This window comes from Palaemon carinicauda, chromosome 7 (genome assembly GCF_036898095.1).
Source record: "Palaemon carinicauda isolate YSFRI2023 chromosome 7, ASM3689809v2, whole genome shotgun sequence".
Taxonomy (NCBI): domain Eukaryota; kingdom Metazoa; phylum Arthropoda; class Malacostraca; order Decapoda; family Palaemonidae; genus Palaemon; species Palaemon carinicauda.
The window spans coordinates 40,840,419-40,859,420 of record NC_090731.1 but is presented as its reverse complement, the minus strand read 5'-3'; the positions used below and the strand labels follow the sequence as shown (position 1 = coordinate 40,859,420).

General features: G+C 40.7%; 1 protein-coding gene across 2 annotated transcripts in view; it reads right to left on the bottom strand.

Moving 5' to 3' along the window:
• Nucleotides 1-19,002, bottom strand: part of Uggt (UDP-glucose-glycoprotein glucosyltransferase) — a 255,375-nt gene that overhangs the window by 160,861 nt on the left and 75,512 nt on the right. For both annotated transcript variants that reach the window (XM_068376676.1, XM_068376677.1), the window contains exons 4-6: nucleotides 17,450-17,566; nucleotides 4,162-4,331; nucleotides 2,266-2,485 (exon numbers count right to left, since the gene is read on the bottom strand). In XM_068376676.1, the coding sequence (XP_068232777.1) occupies nucleotides 2,266-2,485; nucleotides 4,162-4,331; nucleotides 17,450-17,566 (507 nt within the window). The remainder of the gene's footprint in view (nucleotides 1-2,265; nucleotides 2,486-4,161; nucleotides 4,332-17,449; nucleotides 17,567-19,002) is intronic.

Below are 19,002 nucleotides of genomic sequence, written 5' to 3'. Positions count from 1 at the left end.
GCAGACACAAACTGATCAGGATATAAATCCTTGAACAGTGCAAGCACTTTCCTAAAGTCCAAGGAGGGAGGCGTGGTCTTGGGTTCGTCGATGTCCGTATGCGGGTCGTCAAGATGTGCAGCATCGTCAACATCAGAGAGTCCATCGTCTGAATGTTGAGGAGGAAGCGGCAAAGGAGTAGGAATAAGCTGGTCGGCTGAGTCCGGCAGCACGGGTGCATGCGTGGCTGCACTGGACCCAACGTCATGGAACTGTTGGTCAGTCTGTGAGCTGGCAACAACCATGGCTGTGTGGGGACGCAAAGCGTCTACTCCTGACTGCTGCGGTCGAGTAGCGGAAACCACAGTGGGTTGCGGAGGTTGACGCACAGCGTCAAAACACGGCAACTTAACTCCACCCTCCTGTTGTTGTGGTAACACGCGAACGTCAACGGAGGGTTCCGTGCGTCGGTGAACGTCAACATGCGTCTGGCAGGGTCGACTGTGCATGGGTGGTGGAACTCTCACAGCTGGAGTGCGGGAGCAGGTAGCCTCAGCGTCTACTGGACGCACAACCGTGGTTGGTTGTAGGCTAACGGGTGCAGCGTCAACCTTCTCCGCACGATACTCCTGCATAAAGGAAGCTAACTGTGTCTGCATAGACTGTAGCAAAGACCACTTAGGGTCTACAGCAGCAGGTGCGGCAACAGACGGTGTTACTGCCTGTTGCGGTACCACTTTGCCTCTCTTAGGAGGTGTGCAGTCGTCGGAAGACTGCAGCGAGTCCGAACTGACCCAGTGGCTACACCTGGGCCATTGAACTTGCGCGGAAGGGACCTTGCGTTTGAGAGGCCGTGAGACCTTGGTCCATCGTTTCTGGCGTGAAACCTCTTCCGCAGACGAGGAATGAACGGGCTCACTCGTCTTCTTGTGGGTGGGGCGATCTAGGAAAGATACGTCCGAAACCACGGAGGGAACATCTGTCCGCTGATTAAAGCCTGTCGAACCCTTTGGTCGTACGACATTGCTTCTCCCCTGGGCTTGGGAGCTTGCAAGAGGTCCCGGACTGGGAGGACGACAGGCACGAACAGACGCACCCTCATGCGCAACACTAACACTTTTCACCGCACTAACACTCACTTCATTTCCCACTGCACTCTTACCCTTCAACTCCCTGACGTCTGCCATGAGTTGGTTGCGGTCATTCGCCAATGACTCGACTCTCTCACCCAGAGCATGGATGGCACGCATCATATCTGCCATCGAAGGTTGATGAGTGCTAGAAGGGGGATCGGGAGTAACCACTACAGGGGAAGGAATAGGTTGTGGGGCATGGGGAGAGGAAAAATCAACTGAGCGAGACGAACTCCTCCTGACTCTATCTCTCTCTAGCCTACGTGAATATTTCAGGAATTCTTGAAAATCGAATTCCGAAAGCCCAACGCATTCCTCACATCGATCTTCCAATTGACAGGTTTTACCCCGACAATTGGAACAAATGGTGTGCGGATCGATAGAGGCCTTCGGAAGACGCCTTGAAAAGTCCCTAGCACTACACTTCCTGTATATGGGGACTTGAGAAGGGTCCGACATCTTGAATTAGTCAAAGGGGGAATTCAAAATCTATCCAAGTCGTCAACAAATAATCCAAAATTCAATCAAAGAATGCAAGGAAGTATTGAAGATAACCTCTGCACAGCGAAAGCTAATAACCAGAAATGAATACTTCACCAAAAAACGTGAAAATCAATCCAGAAAGCAACAGCGTATTTAGTAGGTCTTGCCGGTGGCACGACAGAGAGAAAATTGGTTCTGTGTTTACTGGGAGTACTTGAGTACCTGCTCGACAGATGGCGCTGTTGATGAACACCCCCTACCTGTATAGCGATCGCTGGCGTATTTTGTCCTTAGGTTTTTCTGTCGGGCAGCAGAGCTGACAGCTTATATGATCACCGGCTAAGTTTAATATTGAAAAAACCTTTTTTAGTAATTTCAGTATAACAATTTTAACAATTTTGATAATTATCATATTAATAATTTTAATAATTACTTTAATAATTCAAATACTTTCAATAATAATAATTTTAATGCCGGTAATTTTAATAACCATTTTAATAATTTAAATAATTTCAATAAGAATAATTTAAATAATTTCAATAAGAATAATTTAAATAATTCCAATACGAATAATTTTAATATTTATAATAATAATTCTAATAATTCAAATAATAATTTTAATGATTTCAATAATAATAATAATATTAATAACATTGATGATAGAGCATACCTTTGTTCTAAAAAGCGAACGAGCGAGCATGGGGAAATTCTGGGCAGTGTGAGTAAAGAGACTGAGTCGTTCTTCCTCGGGAGCAGACATGATTCGTTGAGCAGCCTGCATGCTGAGATGTTGCAGTTGCCACACTTTCATTGGAGCCATCTCGTGCTGTGACTCGATCATATGTTTACGTAGCTGATCCAGCTCCTCTGCTTTGTCAGGATGAAGTGACCTGAAATAATATCAAATTTCAACATATTTTTGGAATAACATTTCAATTCATTAATGACTTAATTTTCTCTAGTTTAAGCTTGTCATGTACAAGAGGAAGGCCAAGGTTTGGGTGGATGGATGGTGTGAAGAAAGCTCTGGGTGATAGGAGGATAGATGTGAGAGAGGCAAGAGAGCGTGCTAGAAATAGGAATGAATGGCGAGCGATTGTGACACAGTTCCGGTAGGCCCTGCTGCTTCCTCCGGTTCCTTAGATGACCGCGGAGGTAGCAGCAGTAGGGGATTCAGCATTATGAAGCTTCATCTGTGGTGGATAATGTGGGAGGTTGGGCTGTGGCACCCTAGCAGTACCAGCTGAACTCGGCTGAGTCCCTGGTTAGGCTGGAGGAATGTAGAGAGTAGAGGTCCCCTTTTTGTTTTGTTTCATTGTTGATGTCGGCTACCCCCCAAAATTGGGGGAAGTGCCTTTGGAATATGTATGTATGTATGAAAATATACAACATTTACACTAAATTTTCAACACCAATTATTGACTATTGTAGAAATAGAATTACAAAAATACACCTTACTACTTAAAATACTTGACGGCACGTGGCAGTATACAGTACGTAGACAGAGGATGAGTATAGGCCCAACCTCATGTATTAAACACATACCAGGAGAGACAAAACATATATGAACATTCTTGATACTAACATCATTATACTATAGCCGCCAAATCCTGGTTATCCTAATTAAACTCATCAAGGGAAAATAACAGCATGATTGAAAACCACGCCTTGATGAACACGCAACGAAAACTGCATGAGAACAGGAAGTAAAGTAAGAGCTGAACAAAAGAATGCGGCTTCATTCCCTAAGTCACACAGCATTATCACACTAGCTGATTTTTCAGGAGGGGATGGTATGAGTTATAAATAGAACTTATATTTTTATTTGCAAGTTACAAAAGCCAATGCTATAGGGATATTAGCAATATGACCTAGTGATAAGTATAAAAAACAATAATATTACTATTAAAATTACGTTTTTCTACAAAATATAGTAGCAGGTAAAATTCAGCAAAATAATTTAGCTTCTAGTTCCAAGTTGAGCATGCTATGCAAGATTTCCAAACATTTGAAAAGTTTCATAACATTTCTTTTTTATTGTTGAGGAATCCAGCACTAGAGATACAGAAGACTGAACTAACCTGATTATAAAAACATACTGAGCAAATAACTGATAATGAGCAACATTTTGGCTTTATGCATAGAAGTGGTTCAAAACGTTTAGGTTATATTAACCTATCTTCACTGTAAATATCTATGAATAAAAAATCAGATTAAAGAGCATCAAGTTTAGTATAACACTGTACAGGTCCCCAATTTACATATATTCGGAGATAAAAATACAAATCCAACTGTAATCATAAATCTCAGATATTGTATAAAAAATTCATCATGAAATACCATAATTAACCAATATTATACAATTTACTGCAAGATGAAACGGAACAATTTGTTGATTTTTCCAACTTAAAATTGCAGGCATATGAGTTAGGTCAAGCCTAACCTACGGCCAAAATTTGACTTGCAAACAGTTTCTTGGAACCTATTGAGTTAGTAAGTTGAGGACTTTGGTTCCATGAACTGCACAACTTCTGCTTTTCATACGAAAGCTAAGAATCTTACTTACTCTAATTTTGAAAATAGGAAACCTTCCACTTCTATCTCCTGATCATCATCATCCTCCTGTTGGCCTCTGTCATCTTCAACCTTTGTGTCATCTTGAGCTTTATATTCAGTGCTCTTTATTGCCAATTCCACTCCGTATCCACTTAAACGTACTTTTTTTGAGATGACTTTCTGGAGAAAAAAAATTAAAAATTACATTTGAATTATTCTAATTCATGTCATGAATTTTGTAACCACAACAACCTCACTAATACAGAATAATCAGTTTCCATAATAAAATTACTCATTTTTAAACTTGCCTGGCATTCATACTGCCTCTCTCCCAAAGCTAGTTAAATGTCTACATCTACTCTTAAAACAAAAATTTCCTGTTTTCTTTCCTTGTAACTGCTCTTCCCCTGGGTGGATCATATCCCTTTGCCTTTCAGTCTCGAAGTTGAGACTAACGCAACGTCCTCTAGACATCACTAGTTACTGGGGAGGCAGTACGGGGGCATGCATATTGCCAAGTGAATATAGAAATATTGTAGTAACAAGATGTGTATGGTTTACTAGTAGTTCAAAAACAATAACTGGGGAACCTTGACATTCATGCCTAGAAGAAGGGGGCACCAGAAAGGGAGAGGACTATCTAAGCTATATGAAGGTTATAAAGCCTTGAGCATAAAAATTGAATTGGACCTTACTAACAGTCTGCTAAGAAATACAGATCTACTTCACAGGAAGATGTAGTCCCAAGGGAGAATAAATTGTATAAACTTTTTGACAGAAACTACTTTGTTAAGATACGAACAAAGCTGTATCCTTCTCTCAATAATAATTTAAGAATGTATGGACCAGTTCCAAAGAAGCATTTATCACTGTATGAGAGAAACAATGTTTATTCCTATGCAGACATAAACTTCTGAGTCATTTATATGGGGTTACTTATGGTTTCATTTTCTACGGCCAGACAAAAATGAAATCGGTAGATTATGTCATGTTGTGTTGCTAGGCAACTGCAGCACATGACTCGTCTCTATTCATTACTTGTGAGTTAAGAGGGTGTACCTTTCGACTTCATGTCTAATTCGATGCGTTCCTGCCTGATACGTAATAGCCGCCACTGTGGTACCTTCATGAGCCGGGTAGAAGTGGATCCTCACAAATTATGTCCGTCGTGCCGAGGGAAAAGATGTTCAGTGGAATCTCCATGTAAGTATTGTAAGGAGTGGTTACCATCCCAGAGGGATAGATATTTTTCTCGCCGTAAGAAATGAGCCAAGAGAGATTATTCCCCTCCTTCGCCTTCTGTGAGCAGTGAGAGGCGTAAGGTAGGTTTGGCCATGAATGTTATCTCCCCACTTAGTTATTCGTGTCAGAAACCCTCTGAGGTTTCTGTCTCAGAGGACGATTGCCGTAATTACATCGACATTTTATCACCTGGTGTTAATAATATACAGTATGAGATTGATCCTATTCTTATCTCGGATCCCCCGGCTATGGCCGCTGTGCTCCCCGGGTCGGATCAGCACGATGCTTCTATACCTGATTACGCTGTTATGTCTAGATCTCCCTCACCTCCTACGAGTGCAATGAGTGGAGACTTGTATTTGTCACACTATGCCGATAAGATGTTCACCCCTTTAGAAGTGTCTACTATCAAAACAGTAAAAGTATCTCCTTGTTCCCAGAAAGACCTTGGAGTTGAGCCTGTCATTTCCCCCCATACCGAGAGCAGCCTTATAGGAAGATCCTGATTACTAGTCTTCAACTCGTATTAACGAAAAAGGCCTGCCTCGTACACCTAAGGGTTCTCGGAAGAAAAATCTTCAAAAGAGCGCCCAGAATGAGTCGAGAGATTTGCCACCTCTCTACTATGAGGGTGATCGGACCCCTTTGGCTTCATCACCCACCCACAAGCTGACAATACCTTCATGCTATAAGCAGGCTTCTCCTTCCAAGTTTAATAAAGCTGGAAAGTTGAGTGTAACTATTCCTGCCATACCAAGATATTCTTCAAAGAATAAAGTCAGGACGAACATTCAGATTCATAAACCTGAACGAGCCGATGTATCTAAACAAGATGACATCACTGCGTGTGAAATAACTCCCCCGCAGTCTGGATAGGCCGACAAATCCAAGCAAGTTTTCACCCCCAGGCATCAAGACGTCACTGAACACGCCGCCATCTTGATGTGTAAGAATATTCTTCTGCGTCATAATGATGCTAAGAAGAATGTGACTATATGCCCCACTGATGTTAGAGGGTATAGTAGATCCTCTCCATATACAGTTAGGTCCAGAGTTCCCCCTGAGTTTTATAAACTCTCGGCTAGGAACCAACGAGATAAAACCTCACCCTACGCTAATAGGAACCCTGTGTCTTATGCAAGAAACTAACCCAATAATCATCTAGATAGACCCCGTTCTTACTCTTGGTCTGACGATCATCATTATCAGGATAAGCAATCTATTGAACTTTATTCTCTTTCAAATAATTCTTTATGGGTATAAAAAGCAGATAGGGTCACAGACAGTTTCCCCTATTCTTGAGGATCACAACACAATCAGACGCAGAGAAATGGATCAGCAGACGACGTAGATGTGGTCCTCGCCCTAGGCATTCGAGATTGCAGAGTGCTGAGAACTCTTTTCTTGCCTCATAAATCAAGTTCTGAGAGAGACTTCAACTCCTCCGCTTTCCGTTCAGAATATAAAGGTGAATGTTCTTACGATGGAAGTGAACTAGATTCCTCCCACTCCTCTGCCTCCTCTTCCCATTATTACTCAAGGGAAAGGAAGGACATTAAGAGGAAAGGTTAAGAGCTCCGTTAAAACAGAACATTCTCATCGGGATATCATCACTATTGATGGCTCCCCAGAGAACCTCATGGGGTGCACGATTACAAGCTCTGCTGATGTAACCCCCCTTGAGGCCCCAGTATTGAGCTGAGAAGCCTCAAACTTTATTAAGATTATGAGCATCATCAACCATTTAAGAGGTTTGGATGAGCCTCCCTTAACGCATATCCCTAACAGATGGTGCACTATCGACGCTACGTTCCCGCAGACTCAGAGCTCCAGACTTAGGTCTGACGTGGCCCTTTCCAACCAAACCACAGACACAATTGAATTTTTGAATACTCAAAGTCTCCGCTGCTGAAAACTCACTAAAAGCGAGTAGATCTTCAAAGCTTCCTCCATTACTTACATCACACCAGAGACTTCCCATTGACCCGGAAAGACTTCCCAACTTACCCGCCACGATTTCAGGACAATAACTGGCTACCATAGAGGTAGCAGCCATGTCAGCCATTCTAACTTGCTCATGGATAGACCACTGGTCTGGGGCACTCTTTAGTTTTGCTGTTTCAAGAAACCTCAAGGATGAAAATGTACAGAAACAGTTCAAGGAACTTTCAAGATCGGGAGCTAAAGCCATAGAGTACTTCCTCCACCAGAACGTTTTTCTTTGGGCAAATTGTATTTTAAAGATGTGCGACGCTGTCTTAACTAAATACTCTAGACAGCTGTCCCTTAGAGATGCTAAGGTCCTTGGGAACTCAGACCTAATTAACTTTCCCTCCCTTTTTCCATCCTCAGACGTGATTATGGCTATGAGAGAGACTGGGACAAAGTTGTACAGTAGCAGAGCAGCAGCACTGAGGCTGTCCACTCCTTAGAAACAAATGAAGAACTCACCTTTTAGGCCATCTCCACAATAGACACATCTCCTCCCTCCCTCGGATGCACAACAGCCTGGGAGGCAGAATTCTAGACTCGCCTTTCATTGGAGAAGACATCCCTCCGATCGTAAAGGATGTAGTGACAGAAGTTCACACTAGGGAGGGCATGTCCCCAGCTTACCTACAGTGGGGGGATGCCTACAATGCTCTTGGCAAAGGTAGTAGGACTTAAGGGCAGATCCTTGGATGGTGGAAGTCCTCCATTCAGAGCACGGGATACCCTTCATAAAATGTTCATCTCCTCTGACCGGGAATCGGATCCGACCATATTATTTGAAAGGATCCCCAAAAGCCCTACTCTTACCAAAGGAAGTCTTCAAATTGCTAAGCAAAAAAGCAGTGGAGGAAGTCTTCAATAACTCTCCAAGCTTCCTCAGCAATCTATTCATGGTAGAGAAGCTGACAGGAGGTTGGAAACCCATCATAAACGTCTCCCGTTTAAACTTCTTTATTTTGTGAACACAACTCAAGATGGAGACCACACCTTCCGTTCTCCAAACCATCAGAAAGGACGACTACCTTCTGACCAAAACCTGAAAGATACTTACTTTTAGGTCCCCATCCATCATGCCTCGAGGAAGTACCTAAGGCTTCCCTTTTGAGACAAGCTGTTCTAATTCAAGGTGTTGTGCTTTGGCCTATCTACAGACCCGCAAGTCTTTAGCAAAGTCTTTGTCCTTGTCTCAGTCTGGGCATTTGCCATAGGCATCAGGCTTATGAGATACCTAGACGACTGGCTTCTCTTAGCAAAATCTAGAGCTCTCCTGCTGAAACAAAGAGACCTATTAGGGACAGAGACTCGGTGCAAGCTAAAGACTTCCCTGCTGCAGACCAGAGTTGCCAAAATAGGGAATTGTGGGGGTAATGACAGAAAAATAAATCCACAGAGGGATCTCCATAATTTCAATTTCCTATTTCTCCTTTACTCATTCTGGAATGGAAAATACTTCCGGATAGTTATCAAGCTTGAAAAAATATATTGGCATTTAAATGTTTTTTATTTATAATATGAAATCTATGTTTTAATATCTATTGACCTGTGTTGTATTTTGAACTAAAACTAACAGAACAAAGTATAGAATTTGTGAGTATATTTAGTTAATGATGTTGATGTTTTGTTGGTTTTCGGTACTACAGCGTTTACAACATCGTTTTCAAAGATGAATTTAATAAAAACCAAAAGCAACCATAGAAACGTCATAAACTACAAAGAGAGAGGGTGGTTGTGTGCAGTTCAAACTAACTGCAAAGATATACAAAGAAGCTTGGAACAAATTGAGAATGTTGAAGACGAACAGGAAGATACACCCTAGGATCAGTAGGCCTATTAATAACTTTCTTACTAATTTCGTAATAAGTGGGAGATATTATAGATATCTATTGTCAAAGCAAATTTGATTTTTGTTACAGTATATCCGTAAAATTAAAAATTCATTCATTGTTTTATGGAGACATTTTATTATAATGCTAAGAATACTGATTAATAGTCTAAAACTGGTACCCTGCTAGGCTAATTAACATCCATCCCAAATATGTGTTTTATTCTTCTATTTATGTAAAAAATGTTTATCTTGTTGTTATGCGGTTGTATACAGTATATATACATAGGCCTCTCTCCTGTATTATAATCCTGTGAGACTTCGAAGAGGTGGAGCTGGGTGGAGAGTGACTGCTCCCTGCACTCCAGTTTTGGGGTGTTTGAATGTGCGTGGATGTAGTATGATAGAGAGTAAAAGATGTGAGATTAGAAGTATGTTTAGGAATAAAAGGATGGATATATTGGCTTTGTGTGAGACAAAGATAAAAGGGAAAGGTGAAGTGATGTTTGGTGAAATGTCTGGTAGAGTGTCTGGGATTGAAATTGGAAGAACAAGAGAAGGTGTGTCTTTATTGCTGAGTGAATGGATGACATGTAAAGTAGTGGAATGGAAGGAGATATAACCTAAGTTAATGTGGGTAAGGGTTAGGTTGGGTAGGGAATGTTGCGCTTTTGTCAGTGCGTATGGGCCAGGTTGTGAGAAAAGTGAAGAAGAGCGGAATGAGTTCTGGAAGGAATTAACTAGGTTTGTAGAAGGACTGGGTAGAAGGAATTATGTCGTTGTCATGGGTGACTTGAATGCTAGAGTGGGCACTGGAGCGGTAGAAGGTGTCATTGGGAAGTATGGCCTACCAGGTGAAAATGAGTGGTGAGAGACTGATAGATATGTGTTGAGCAAGAGATGGTGATAAGTTCTAGCCTTTTCATAAAGAAAGATAAAAACATGTATACATGGGTAAGAGTGGCAAATGGAAGAGTGGTAGAAAGAGCGTTAATAGATTATGTGTTGATAACTAAAATAATGTTTGGAAGATTGAAATAAGTGCACATGTTTAGGGGTATGGCTAACAGTATGTCTGATCATTTTTTGGTGGAAGGAAAATTAGTTGTGGCAAAAGAGTGGGGGAATAGAGTAGGAGGATGTAAAAGGGAGCTAGTGAGGGTTGAAGAGCTAATAAAACCGGGGGTAAGAAGTGAATACCAAGAAAGGTTGAAAATGGCATATGATGAAGTGAAAGCAAGAGAAACTGGTAATTTAGAGGAGGAGTGAAAGTTAGTAAAATAAAAATTTGTTGGGATTGCAAGTGATGTGTGTGGAAAGAAGTTTGTTGGAGGCAGCATGAGGAAGGGCAGTGAATGGTGGAATGAAGGAGTGAAGGTTAAAGTGGAAGAGAAAAACAGGGCTTTTGAAGAGTGGCTGCAGAGTAATAGTGTAGAGAAGTATGCAAGATATAGAGGGAAAAATGTGGAAGTAAACCGCAAGGTAAGTGAGGCACAGAGGGCAGCTGACCTGAGAAGGGGTCAGGGATTGGGTCATTCATATGGAGAGAATAAGAAGTTTTGGAAAGAAGTGAAGAGAGTAAGGAAGGCTGGTTCGAGAATTGAAGAGACAGTGAAAGATGGAAATGGAAGGTTGTTAAAAGGAGAGGAGGCAAGGAAAAGGTGGGCGGAGTATTTCTAAAGTTTACTCAATGTTGAGGATAATAGGGAGGCACATATAATTGCTGTTGCAGTGTTGAGGTGCCAGTGATGGGAGATGAGAATGAGAGAGAGATTACAAGAGAGGAAGTGAGGAAAGCACTACATGAAACGAGAGTAGGATGGTGTGAGAGCTGAGATATTGAAGGAAGGGGGTGTGACTGTACTTGAATAGTTGGTGAGATTGTTTAATATGTGTTTTGTGTTGTCAATGGTACCGGTAGATTGGGTTTGTGCATGTATTGTACCACTATATAAGGGTAGGGGAGAAATGCATGAGTGTTGTAATTCAAGGGTATTAGTTTGTTGTGTGTAGTTGGAGAAGTGTATGGTAGAGTAATGATCATTAGGATTAAGGATAAAACAGAATGCAATCTTAGAAGTACAGGGTGGTTTTAGATGAAGTAGGGGTTGTATGAATCAGATTTTTATAGTTAGGCAGATATGCGAGAAATATTTAGCAAAAGGTAAGGAGGTGTATGTTGCGTTTATGGATCTGGAGAAAGCGTAAAATTGAGTTGATAGGGAAACAATGTGGAATGTGATGAAGTTATATGGAGTTGGTGGAAGGTTGTTGCAAGCAGTGAAAAGTTTCTACAAAGGCAGTAAAGCATGTGCTAGGATAGGAAATGAAGTGAGCGATTGGTTTCCGGTGAGAGAAGGGCTGAGACAGGGATGAGTGATGTTGCCATGGTTGTTAACTTGTATGTTGATGGAGTGGTGAGAGAGGTGAATGCTTGAGTGCTTGGACGAGGATTGAAACTGGTAGAAGAGAATGACCGAGAATGGGAGGTAAATCAGTTGTTGTTTGCAGATGATACTGTACTGGTTGCAGACGTGGAAGAGAAGCCTGGCTGATTAGTGACAGAATTTGGAAGGGTGTGTGAGAGAAGGAAATTGAGAGTTAATGTGGGTAAGAGTAAGGTTATGAGATGTACGAGAAGGGAAGGTGGTGCGAGGTTGAATGTCATGTTGAATGGAGAGTTACTTGAGGAGGTGGATCAGTTTAAGTACTTGGGGTCTGTTGTTGTAGCAAATGGTGGAGTGGAAGCAGATGTACGTCAGTGAGTGAATGAAGGATGCAAAGTATCGGGGGCAGTTAAGGGAGCAGTAAAAAATAGAGGGTTGGGCCTGAATGTAAAAATTCTGTATGAGAAAGTGATTGTACCAACTGTGATGTATGGATCGGACTTGTGGGAAATGAAAGTGACGGAGAGACAGAAATTGAATGTGTTTGAGATGAAGTGTCTAAGGAGTATGGCTGGTGTACCTCAAGTAGATAGGGTTAGGAACGAAGTAGTGAAGGTGAGAACGGGTGTAAGAAATAATTTAGCAGCTAGAGTGGATATAAATGTGTTGAGGTGGTTTGGCCATATTGAGAGAATGGAAAATGGCTGTCTGCTAAAGAAGGTGATGAATGCAAGTGTTGATGGGAGAAGTACAAGAGGAAGCCAAGGTTTGGGTGGATGGATGGATGGAGTGAAGAAAGATCTGGGTGATCGGAGGATAGATGTGAGAGAGGCAAGAGAGCGTGCTGGAAATATTAATGAATGGCAAGCGATAGTGATGCAGTTCTGCTAAGCCCTGCTGCTTCCTCCGGTGCCTTGGATGACCGCGGAGGTAGCAGCAGTAGGGGATTCAGCGTTATGAAGTTTCATCTGTGGTGGATAACGGGGGAGGGTGGGCTGTGGCACCCTAGCAGTACCAGCCGAACTCGGTTGAGTCCCTTGTCAGGCTGGGAGGAACGTAGAGAGGAGAGGTTCCCTTTTTGTTTCATTTTTTTATGTCACCTATCCCCCAAAATAAGGGGAAGTGCCTTGGTATATGTATGTATGTATGTATGTATGTATGACATTTATCAGCTTGATTTCATATGCATGAGATGCAGTTTATAGCTGCAAAATCTTTATTTATCCCTCAAGGACGTTTTCCTTACCAGTCGGAATTCCTAAGCAAATCCAGTGGCAACACTGCTGCAGAAAGTGTAGCAAGATTCAGGACATTGGTAACAGCTTTTCTGAAAGGGAACCTCCTGCCTGTCCTGACTTGGTAGAAGTTGATTGGCCATCTCTCCTCGTTAGAGAAACTCGTCCCCCTGGGGAGACAACATCTGTGCTCCGTACAGTGGGCTCTAAAGACCCAATGGTCACAACTAGCGTTACTCCAATTCGCAGACTCTGAAAGGTCACTACATGTTGTTGATGAGTGACAACTCCACGGTAGTGACCTACATCTCCATACAAGAATGTGTAGCCTCTCTCATGCTATGCAGCCGAGGAGCAGGGTGGCGAAAAGACTTGTGACTTTGTGGGGTTCCTCGTGTCTGGACAAGTTTGCTACCCACCTGAGTCCCAAACTCCTAGTGTATTGCTCTCCTGTCCCAGACCAAACTGCAGTGATGGAAGACTCATTTCAACACCTGTGGGATGGTCTAGACTTCTACGCCTTTCCACCACTGTCTGATTCGTCAGATACTGAACACAATCAGAACATTCAAGGGAGTCAGAGTAACGCTAGTGGCCATAATGTGGCCAGCAAGCAGTGTGGTAATCAGACCTACTGGAACTTCTCATGGACATATCAAGAGAACTTCCAGAATGACCAAACCTGCTACACCAATCACACATTAGAAATTTCCACGACACAGTACAATGCCTATCCCTTCATGGTTGGTGATTATTCAATGTCTCCTCCAAAGGAAAGGCTTTTCAAAACCAACTACGAAGCAGCTTTCAAGATAGCTCCGAAAATCTTCCGCAGCAGTTTACCAGGAAAAGTTGAAAATCTTCTGTGATTGGTGTCATAAGGGGAATACTGCTACACTCAAAGACATTATTCCCCTGATTGCAGACTTTTTAGTGTTCCTGAGGAACAAGAAGGCCCTTTCAGTCACTATCGTAAAAGCCTACTGCTCAGCCTTGAGCTAAGTAGTCAAACTGAAAGGACTGGATCTCTCCAACTCTTGGGAACTCTCAGCCATGATTAGAAGTTTTGAGCAATCTTCCCCTCCTCAAGAACTAAAACCCCTCCTAGGATGTGACTAAAGTTATATGGGCCTTGAAAATAGCCCAGTACGAACCAATGAATAAAGCCTTAGACAGAGACCTTATCTTAAAGACAGACTTCCTCCTTACCTTAACTTCAGCCAAGAGAGTGAGTGAACTGCATGGAATATCTCATCTTATGTCACATTCCAGAGGGTAGAGAAAACTATCTTTGTCTTTTGTTCCTGAATCTGTGGCCAAAACTCCAAATTCGGTTGATAATACCAGATTTGACTCTTATGATCTTGTCTCTCAAAGAGATAACTGATGACCCAGATGACATGTTACTATGTCCTGTGAGAGCAGTACATAAATATCTAAAGAGGACACAGTATCCTAGGCCTAAAATCTCAAACTTCTTTGTGAGCACTGGTCACTGCAAAAAGAAAGTTTTCAGAAACATCATCATTTCTTTTTATTGAGAGAAACTATCATGAGAGCCTAAAAAACCTCAAAGAAAGTGTCTCACAGGGGACCCACTCAAGCACAGGTTACAGGTGAACATGCCGCAACATTAGCATTCTGTAAAAACAACTTGGGAGCTCAGGTTCTAAAAGCAGGAGCCTGGTTGAGACAAACCACTTCTACGAATCACTACCTTTAGGATTGCACGGCAGGTCCTTATTCCATAGAGCCATTTGTTGCTGCATAACAAACAGTCTAACCTGAGCTCTCATAGGACAAGCAACTGCTCCTATCCCAGGCATCAGTTACTGTATTTAACAGTATAAAGGTGAATGGTGATTTTGACCAGACTTAAAGCCCTCACTTAAAAATCTCCCTAATGCAAGTAAGAAAGCCTATTTTTTTTTTTTTTTTTTTTTGGGGGGGGGGTAGCTGATATATTGAATATACTGTATTAATATTACATGCCACTTGATGTTCATATCACTTCACCCTGACAAAGCTCTCTAGAATGGAACAGAAAGCCCTGCCTCATACGAGCCAGCTGCACTGTTCACAAGTTCACAAATAATTCACGTAGATCTCTTACATTATTATAGTAATTGTATCTTAGGAGAGAGGGGCAGACTTTCTACCTTCATGGAGACTTCCTCCCATCTAAGGAAGACTCCCCATATAAAAGACTCAGAAGTTTGTATCCGCGTAGGAATAAACTACAAATTTTATATAATTTGTATTTTTCCTAGCTATACAAAGCTGAGTCTTTCTCAACCACTCGGCAAGTCTGACCAGAAGTGTTGTGAGTAAGCACTTGATACAAGTGGGGCGCGTCATGTGCAGCAGTTACCATGATGTAATCTACGGATTTCTTTTTGATTGTCAGGCCATAGAAAACGACACCAGAAGGAACCCCATATAAATGACTCAGGTTTGCATAGCTAAGAAAAATACATATATAAAATTTGTAGTTTTTTAGTTCATACCTATTGTCATATTTGTCTAAGGATGTTAATAAATGATAAAGCACTCCTCAGGAGGAGTCAGCAAAAAAAAAAGATCTCAACAAGTCTGACTAAACTATCTTGTAAGGCAAAGAACTTTGAAGTCTAAGACACCCAATCTAAATTGACCGTATTCCTTTTGTGTTGATCTACCAAAGGAGAGAAAAAAACATCTTGATATGGAAGGGACACAAGAAACTTCACCAAAACAATAAAACCCAATACTACAAGGCTTGAAGGGGTGGGCAAAAAGAGCAAAGCAGACTTAGTCTATGAAAATTTACCAGAAACTTTATCAGCCTGTTTCTCAAGTTTTCAACTAAACGCAGTGGACAATTTGTGCTTGTATATTTTTTTGAGGGGTATAGTCTACTTCCCAAGTGGCCTATACCCCATGCAGAAATGAAATACTTTTGAATGGGAAAGCACACTATGTTGTCTGGATACCTTTCAAAAATTTTTTTACCAACAATGGGACAAATGAAGGACTAGATTACAAATCTGAGACTTGATCCTCTGGAGAAATTATTGGTGCTGGAGCCTATTCTGTGCCATTCGAACAGGTGTGAGACGATAAGAAATGCCTGATACAGCTGTATAAAGAATTTGCTCAGCAACTTCTATGTCTTGGGGGAGATCACCCAAAATTGACGCAAGAGCTACTGTCGGATAAGTGTCGAAACGCACTTATATGTCCTAGGCTAATTTAGCATAGCATTTTATCAGCCAGGAGAGGTGTAAGGCAAGAAACTTTACAGTATAACATAACCAAAGTATTTCTTAATTGAAATCAAGCATAGTCAACTCCCAAACAGGTACCATGTTTACTCTTTCTGATCCCCTGGGCAACAAACACTCACATGAACTGACCCAAGCCACATTTGAGAAGATAATTACCGTGTGGAAAGCTGGTTATAGAAATGGTCAACCAATTAGGAGAAGAAATCAGGGTCACTGGAGACATACAACTGAGAACTCCAAAGATTTCATAAAATTGGACATAAAGTTTTCATTTCTAATCTACTCTGTTCTAGATTATCAGAAGTAAAAGAATCATGACCTACATGATCCAGAAAAAGCCCAAAAATTTCAACGAGAGGTTCTTGATTATCGTTAGTATTATTAAAACTAAAGCGTCTTACCGGATTTTTTATCTTTCTCCCTCTTCAGCATGAATTGTAAATAGAATATCATCTGGTCTATCGAAAGATCGAACACACTCATCCTATCTGGTACTAAGTGAGCTTTGGTTACCCCTGCACTGGACACATGAAATGTGGATCAAAGAGAACATTGTACACACTGTTACGAATTGCATTTAACACAAACCCCTATCTTAGAGGACTAGGTGAACTACCTAATTAACATTCATGGAACAAAAAAAAAAACATACCCACAAATAAGAAAAAAAAAGGAATTGGAACAAATCAATGGCCGGAGCAAATGTAAGCACATATCAGCTTGGTAGACATGAAAGTTATGAGGCATAAGATGACAGAGTATCTGGTGGTGTCATGGGAACTATGAATTATTGTAGAGAAAGGGTACATTAGCATTTTTTTATATTCATTGCTATGTAGCTTGCATTTTAGGTTATTATTATTATTATTACTAGCTAAGTTACAACCCTAGTTAGAAAAGAAAGATGTTATAAGCCCGAGGGATCCAACATGGAAAATAACCCAGTGAGAAAAGGAAATAAGGAAATAAACTACAAGAGAAGGAATGAACACTTCAAATATTCTAGACAGTAACATTAAATTAAATATTTCATATATAAACTATAAACGCATAAAAAACAAGAGGTAGAGAAATAAGAGAATAATGTGCCTGAGAATACCTTCAAGCAAATAAAAACAGAAAAAGAAGACACAACTTTGTACTGTATCAGTGTCTTGACCTACATGAACAGAATACTAAACTAGCATAAATATTCCTTGTATGATTATAAACTTTATACATATTTCCCATTAGAAATACAATATTCTAAAATATCTCGTCTTTTGATCACAAAATTATTTATCAGGGTGAAATGACATATACAGTATGGAAAATTAAATCGAAATATCAAAATAAAAATTTGAGTTAACAATACCTTGACATTATGCCTCAAAACATAGTCCACTTTTCCTTCCTTGACAAGACCACTCAGGGCTTCATGGAATATGCGGAATTCTGGTGTCCCAATTTCGCCATAAAGTACCACACCAATCTGAAACAGAGCAGAGCATAGGCTACAGTGGTTACAACAATAAAAATACTGCATTATAAAAACAATAATAATGAAAGTAATAATAAATTTAACTTTCCATGAAAGTAGTAAATTTAATAATATTATGTTCCATTTCTAATTTGTAGATTTTAAGCAGTTTTTCTGGATTAAAAAAAAAAAATACAATATAGTGGTTGACCTCATTGATATTTTTCATTGATAAAAAAACCAAATGATTCATTAAAATTGAGGACATTGGCCAACATACTGAACAGTTTGATAAATTTCATTACAGTACATAGAAAAACAATTAATTTACTAAAAAATAGGTTACTGCCCAACATATTGACCTGACGAGTAAATTTCAATAAATCAAAAATCAGTTAATTTGGTAAAATTGAAGTCAGTACCCCAGATGTTGATCTGATGGATAAATTTTCTCAAATTTTCGGTCTGTATGCAGAGTCTAACCACTAGGGGTTTACAGATGTTCAGCACAAGGGGAGGGGAGGACTCTAACAACCGGCAATCAGAGACGTTTCTGTTTTCACCCAAGCTATATGATGATAGATCATCTACCTTTCTGGTCTTCTTTACAATTCCCAAATCTCCAGAACTGTACTGCTATTAGTTATCATTATTATTACAAGCTAAGCTATAACCGTAATTGGGAAAGCAAGATGCTATAAGCCCAAGTGCTCCAACAGGGAAAAATACCCCATTGAGGAGAGGAAACAAAGAAATAAAAAACTACAAGAGAAGTAATAAACAATCAAAATAAAATATGTACTAATAAAAGTACCAACATTAAATTAAATCTTTCATAATATAAAATGAACAAAACAAAACAAAAACAAAAAACAGAAGAAATAAGCCAGAATAGCATGCACAAGTGTACTCTTAAGCAAGAAAACTCTAATCCAAGACAGTGGAAGGCCACAGTACAGGGGCTATGATGCTACCCAAGACTAGAGAACAGCAGTTTGTTTTGGAGTGTCCTTCTCCTAGAAGAGCTGCTTACCATAGCTAAAAGAGTCTCTTCTACCCTTACCAAGAGGAAAGTAACCACTGAACAATCACATTGCAGTGGTTAACCCCTTGAGCAATGAAGATTTGTTTGGTAATCTCAGTGTTGTTAGGGGTATGACAGAGAAGAATGTGGAAAGAATAGGCCAGACCTTTTGTGTATGTGCAGGCAAAGACAAAATGAGCCGCAACCAGAGGGGGATCCAATGTAGTACTGTCTGGCCTGTCAATGACCCAACACTCTCTAGCAGTAGTATCAAGGATATTATCCATTTGGTTGCCAGTCAATTCTTATTTTTCTTTTTACTCATGAAGGGCAGAGGCAAGATACAGTGACAATTCCCTAGCTAGGACAATACCCTAGAGACTAACCATGTACATATGATTAGTGCCCAAGCACCACCCACCTC